Source organism: Ailuropoda melanoleuca, chromosome 10 (genome assembly GCF_002007445.2).
Source record: "Ailuropoda melanoleuca isolate Jingjing chromosome 10, ASM200744v2, whole genome shotgun sequence".
Taxonomy (NCBI): Eukaryota; Metazoa; Chordata; class Mammalia; order Carnivora; family Ursidae; genus Ailuropoda; species Ailuropoda melanoleuca.
The window spans coordinates 6,308,424-6,314,717 of NC_048227.1; the positions used below are offsets into that span (position 1 = coordinate 6,308,424).

General features: G+C 47.7%; 1 protein-coding gene and 1 long non-coding RNA gene across 3 annotated transcripts; one reads left to right on the forward strand and one right to left on the reverse strand.

Moving 5' to 3' along the window:
- Positions 1–33: 33 nt before the first annotated feature.
- On the forward strand, positions 34–3,388 carry LOC117804127. The gene is made up of 2 exons (XR_004628359.1): positions 34–940; positions 1,590–3,388. It is a non-coding gene; the product is annotated as an uncharacterized LOC117804127 (long non-coding RNA).
- A 1,014-nt stretch (positions 3,389–4,402) lies between these two features.
- GJC3 (gap junction protein gamma 3) lies at positions 4,403–6,034 on the reverse strand. 2 transcript variants are annotated; one of them, XM_034669872.1, is made up of 2 exons: positions 4,852–6,034; positions 4,403–4,539 (listed from the first exon to the last, which is right to left on the reverse strand). In XM_034669872.1, exons 1-2 carry the CDS (start codon positions 5,627–5,629, stop codon positions 4,532–4,534), a joined length of 786 nt encoding a protein of 261 aa, XP_034525763.1. In that variant the 5' UTR covers positions 5,630–6,034; the 3' UTR covers positions 4,403–4,531. The 2 variants fall into 2 exon arrangements, with proteins under 2 accessions (XP_034525763.1, XP_034525762.1); XM_034669871.1 differs by lacking the exon at positions 4,403–4,539 and having other exon boundaries at positions 4,794–6,034.
- Between the last annotated feature and the right edge of the window lie 260 nt (positions 6,035–6,294).

Genomic DNA, 6,294 nt, shown 5'->3' on the forward strand with positions numbered 1-6,294 from the left:
GGCGAGGCGGCCCGGACCTGGCCGCGGGGCACGACGGGACGCGGACTGCCCTTCGGGCCAACAATAGAGATGCGGAACTTTCTCCGGGACGCCTAGAGAGGACGCGAGGAGCCCTCGCCAGCCGCCCCTGGAGGAGCAAAGCGGGTAGGCGCTAACGAGTCCGGCTTGTCCTTCACGCGGGGGAGGTGAGGTCCGCGTCCGCTCGCGGGTCGGGGCTACTTAAGTTCGGCGGGCCTCGGCGAGCTGCAACCGGGGCGGGCGTTCTGGGCCTGCAGCGGCCCCAGGGCCTGGACGACCAGGAGGACTAGAGGGACTGTGCAGCTGGGCCTGGGGTGGGGGGCAAAGAAGGCGCTGGGCGTGTTAAGCTTGCTCTCCCTAAGTCCGTTCTTTTCATTCAGCCTTCAACCCCAAGGGCTAGTTGAGTTCTTGGAAAAGTAGGATTTTTACTTCGCCCCCGTATTCTGGTGTCGGAGGAGCTGGGTGAATTGAAGAGCCAGTATTCGGAGAGGCGAGCAGGAAAGGGAGTGTTTAGCTCCCACGAGGTAGTGGGGAGATGGCTGTTCACCCTGCCACCTTGATTTCCCTCTCTTTCTTTCCAAACACAGGAGACAGACGTAAAAGAAGTTCGTTCTTAGAGCATGGGTCATACTCACCCAGCGCAGATAGGGCTTTCTAACAGTTACGTCAGGGTAAAGTTAATCTAGGGTTAAATGATCTTACCTGGATAGGAGACTTTCCACCAGTGTCTTAGGTGGTTCAGCTCGCGGGAGGTCTGTGGGTATGGGATGCTCTAAGCCAGCTCGGGGTGATCTACTGAATGGCTATTATCTAAGATGCTAGAAAGGAGCATATCCTGCAGCTTCAGCCCCAGCTGCTGGAGCAGTTCCTGACCCTCCTACCTGAGGAGTCGAGACCAGAACAAAGCCTGGAGAATGGAGCCGTAAGTGTCTGAAGGAGGATATTATGAATAATCTGATGGGACCAGAGAGTGGGTGGAAAGGAAATCAGGTTTTTTTTGTTTTTTTTTTTTTTTATTTATTTGACAGAGATAGAGACAGCCAGCGAGAGAGGGAACACAAGCAGGGGAAGTGGGAGAGGAAGAAGCAGGCTCACAGCAGAAGAGCCCGACGTGGGGCTCGATCCCAGAACGCCGGGATCACGCCCTGAGCCGAAGGCAGATGCTTAACCGCTGTGCCACCCAGGCGCCCCGGAAATCAGTTTTTTTAAGTGGGGTTAAGATTCGGAAGCATGGGTACATCCTTTTTGGTACCCAACTTGAACAGCAACCATTTTGCTATCTCAAGAAACATCCATTGAGACTTTCAGCAAACAATATGCTTGTCTATTTCAGGAAATTATCTGTTTCCCTTCATTGGATTTTTTCATTTTATTAACTTCTCACTTTACTCCTTTACTTATTAATGAAAATTTTAAATTCTTCTTGTGTCCCAATATCAGATACTGCCTTTCCCATCATATGCTCAGTAAGTAGTTACTGAATGTCCGATTAAATGACTTGAAAAGGGGGTTCCTGTGATCTCTGTGTTGGGGTTTTTGACAAAAGTTTGACAGAATATCTACATTTTTAGATGTTTATACAACGAAGAAATGCATTTTCTTTGAAACTTGGAATGCCGTATTGAGAAGGAATCTGAGTCTTAATATGGACCAAGCAGGAAGAAGTACTGTCATCAGTTACTGATTTTTGCCATGAATGTGATGCAAGCATGTATGTGTCTGTATGTCTGCCTATGTATTGAGTGGCAAACATAAGGTCCCATGACACCTTAAAGTCCTTATGGTTTCTATCCTGCCATACTCCTGAGATGAACTTCCTTCTTCACTGAAAATATTGAGAACTGCTAAGTCCCCATTTTATTCATATGGAATTTCAAGAGGCCCCAAATAGCCAAACCTTGAGAAAGAAGAACAAAGTAAGAGGATTCACACTTCCCAATTTCAAACCTTATTACAAAGCTTCAGCAATCAAAACGTGGTACTGGGGTAGGGATAAACATATAGATGGATGGAATAGAATTGAGAGTCCAGAAATAGTGCTATACATTGACAGGCAATGAATTTGCAACAAGGATGCCGAAAATCATTCTATGGAAGAAAAATGGGCTTTTCAGCAAATGGTGTTGGGACAACTAGGTAATCCACATGCACAAGAATGAAGTTGAACCCTTATAACATAAAAATTAATTCAAAATCAATTAGACCTAAATGTAAAGCTGAAACCATAAAACTCTTAAAAGGAAACATATGTGTCAATCTTCACCGCCATGGATTAGGTGTCACTTGCTTAAATATAACACCAAAATCACAAGCAGCAAAAGAAAAATTGGTAAATTGAATTTCCTCAAAATAAAAACTTGTGCATCAAAGGACGCAATCAGTGAAGTGAAAGAAACCCACTGAATGGGTGAAAATATTTGAAAATCATATATTGGATAAGGACCTAGAACCAGAATATGTAAAGAACTCAACAACAAAGGTACAAACAACCCAATTAAAAAATGGGCAAAAGATCTTAGTAGCCATTTTTGCAAAGACAATATAGCAGTAGTTAATAAGCACATGAAAAGATACTCAACATCATTAGGGAAATGTGAATCATACCACAGTGAGATACCACTTCACTCCACTAGGATGGCCTCAATTTAAAAAAAAAGGAAGGAAGAAAAGAAGAAAGAAAAGAGAAAAGGAAAGTAGGAAGGAGGTAACCAAGTGTTGGCAAGGATGTGGATAAATTGGAACCCATTTATACGTTGCTGCTGGGAATGTAAATAGTACAGCTACTGCGGAAAACAGTTAAAAAGAGTTACTATATGCCCCAGCAATTCCACTCATAATGATATTTACACAAGAGAGTTAAAGACACATATCCACACAAAAACTAGTGTCTGAATGTTCATAGCACCATTTTTCATAATAGCCAACAAGTAGAAACAGTCCAAATGTCCATTAACTGAGAAATGGACCAAAATGTGTAGTGAGCCATACAATGAAATCATTAAACCATAAATAGGAATGAAGTCCTGATATGTGCTACAACATAAACTTCAAAAACATTATGCTACAAGAAAGAAGCCAGTCACAAAGACTACATATTGCATGATTGATTCCATTTATATGAAAGGTCCAGAATAGGAAAATCTATGTAAAGAGAAATATAGAAAGAGAAAGTATGTCATCAATGGTTGCTTATGTTTGGGGGGGCACAGAGGTTTGGGGGTAAAAACTAAGGGTTGTAGGGCTTCTTTTAAGTTGATGAAAATGTCCTGATTATATTAACAAATGCACAACTCTGTGAGAATAGTATGCTTTTATTGGGTGAATTATGCGATGTGAACTGTATCTCAATAAAGCTGTTTTAAAAGGATTATCAAGAGGGAATTCTGAATGATGACATTTGCTTTTTTTTTTTTTTTAATCCTTGGTCGCTTGGCTGGACTCTCTCTGGTTACAGTAGATGAGGGATTCTTTATAAAAACACTTGTGTAGCAAAAAGAAAAATTATTGATTTTCTAGTTGTTGGTGCCTTGGAAGACCAAATGTCTTTCCTTAGGAACGAGCCATCCTGATTTACCCTGGGATAATTTGGGATTCAGAAGGAGAAGACAAAATCGGGTAGTTGCTGTTTGTTGTAAATTTGAGGGCAAGGAAGAACTGAGGGGGGAAGATGTTTCTGCAGGAAGGTGGGGGGCTGAGACACCCTCAGGTGAGACGGCGAGACTCAACAGAGAAGCTTGATATTTAGCTTTAAATTACTTGCCAAATCATACTGTGACGTGATCATACTCTCTTCCTGTTACCCTTGAACCAGCAAAACTCTCCGGTCTTTTCTGGGTGGAAATGTGGGGTATGAGTTAAAATAGGAATTTGGCCCTTCATGTGAGTTGCTGCCAGGCTGGAGACAAGGGGACGGCTGCTGTGCGCTGAGTGGAGAACATGAACTGAGCAGAAGTCGGAGCTGGCAGTGGCCCCAGGCACATAAGCCTCCGAGTTCACAGTACTCTACCTAAAGGATGTGGCCGGGTGTTTGAATAAATCAAATCTGAATGTTAAAGGACATCGGGTTATAGATGCATGGAAGGTCAGTCTGAATATGACAAACACTGTGGGGCTGGGACATCCATAGGTTACAGGACTTTGAAGCTGAGGGGAGCAGAGAATGTGGAACCACAGAGGAGAGGTAAGTAGAGTCACCGTGACAGGAAGATTGTATTCAGCAACAGGAATGCCAACCGCAGTGGTATTTATTGTGCAGGACGGGAGAAGCACAGTTTTACGGAGGCCTCCGCTGGCTGAACCAAGCCTGTGAAAAGTGTGCTGCTGACACCAGAAGATTCTGGAGGGAAGGCACAAGTGGGAGTGCTCCCGGGAAATGCTTCAGGCAGCATGGCCTGCCATGGCCCTTGGAGATGCTTCAACGGCCTCTACTTGGTCACGGAAGTAAATCCCCACTCACTGGATGTGCAGAAGAAGATCCGGTCGTAGGGTTCCCTCAGAGGTGAGGCAGGTGGCTTCATAACTCTGCAAAGGAGAGAATCGAGCTGGAGCTGAGACGTTTTCTAAGTAGGAAGAGGCCTAAGTGGAAAGGCAGGAGGTACAACTGACTGAGCGCCCTGGTCCTGGTGCACTGCAAGGAATCGTCAAACTGCTGGGGTTGGGGGTTAGGGGATGGGCTGGGAGCAGGGGTCAGAAGACGTCTGCTTAGAACCTGGTCTTCTGTTTTGTAACACGTGGGAGTGGCACCTCGCAGAGGTAGGGGGACCTGCCATGGGGGACCGTGAGGACAGAGACATCAGAAGCAGGAAGAAGGAGGCACATCAGTGCCCTTCTCACCTGCTTCTCGGAACTGCTCTTTTGCTTCCGCCGCTGGGAAGTGATCAGTCGGTTCCTTGTGTTTTTTGGTGCCCTCTGAAGTTGGGGAGGAGTTAGAAGGAGGAGATTTGTGCTTCCAGGTCCTCCACCATCTCCCCAGGCCCAGCAGCACAAGCTCCAGAAGAGTGAACGAGAGGCAGAGCCCACTGACCCCAAACGTGGTCTTTAGGAAGATGGTCTTCTCGAATGGGCGGGACGGGTAACAGGTTATGCTACCAAGGCAAGGCTCCCGACGACATGCAAAGGAGCTGGGCACATTGAACCCATACAGATGGTACTGCACCCCCAGGGCTGCCCCCTCAAGGACCAGCCGCACCCCCAGCTGAGCCACATAGGCCCAGAGCAGCCTAGGGCTTCCCGCCCCTGCGGTGTCTCTGCTCTTCGCCCCTTGGTGGATCGGCGTCTCCTCCTTCACCTTTCCTGATTCTTCCCACTGCCAGATCACGTGGTACAGGGTAAAACCCACGTAGAGGGTGCTGGGCACAGCCACCAAGATGACCTGGAAGGCCCAGAAGTGCAGCGGGGAGAAGGGGTGGAAGGCATCGTAGCAGGCGGCCCTGCAGCCTGCCTGCTGAGTGTGACACACGAATTCACTCTGCTCATCGCTGTAGATCCTCGTCCCACTGGCCGCCAGCAGCACGAGGCGGAATCCCAGGAGCACGGGCAGCAGGAGGCGCCCCACAGCGGTGGAGTGCCTGCTCTCTTCAGCCAAGAGCTGCCTCAGGAACCTGCCACACATCCTGTGAGGAGCAGAGGACCATAATGAGCGTGGGTGTGTTGCTCCCTGTCCTCTGGGAGGAGGGCAAGGCCACCTCTTCACTGTCAGTCCAGGGATGGAGAAAGCGAAGCGTCTTGCTCCTCTCCAAGGAGCTGGTTGATTTATCACCAAGACTGATGGCTCCTAATTCTAGGTCATGGAGTCGTCTCTGTAAAACAGTGAGTGGATGTGGGACTGGCGCTCTCTTCTGCCCGTTCTGTCCCATGTGGTAGAAGCCCAGGCTCTGTGTCTCTCTCTTCCCTCCCTCTCTCTGTCTCTTTCCCAAAGGCTAGTCAGTTCAGAGCCCTCCGAAAACCCAGCAGCATCTACTAAGTGAATGTCACAAGGTGTGGGGCCAAAGCCAGAGCTGACTGGATAAAAATTCAAAATTCCACCCTGCTTTGTCATTGTTCCCTGGGCTCATCTCTCCTGCATGGCGAGAGGTGACCATGGTCAGGAACAGACTTCAGAAATCCCTCACTTCTCAGGACAGAGGAGCATCCTGCTGCAAGCCCATGGGCCGTCTTTACCTTTGTCACAACAGGGAGCCCTCCTCAATGCGCAGCCACTGTTTCTCACCATCCCTGTGCAGCCCAGACTCTTACACTGGATCCCCTCAGTCTCGGAAGATCCTGCAAACCTTTTAT

What these genes read in the sequence shown, in the direction of transcription:
- GJC3 (XM_034669871.1), bottom strand. Translation starts at nt 5,629, where the DNA reads ATGTGTGGCAGGTTCCTGAGGCAGCTCTTGGCTGAAGAGAGCAGGCAC.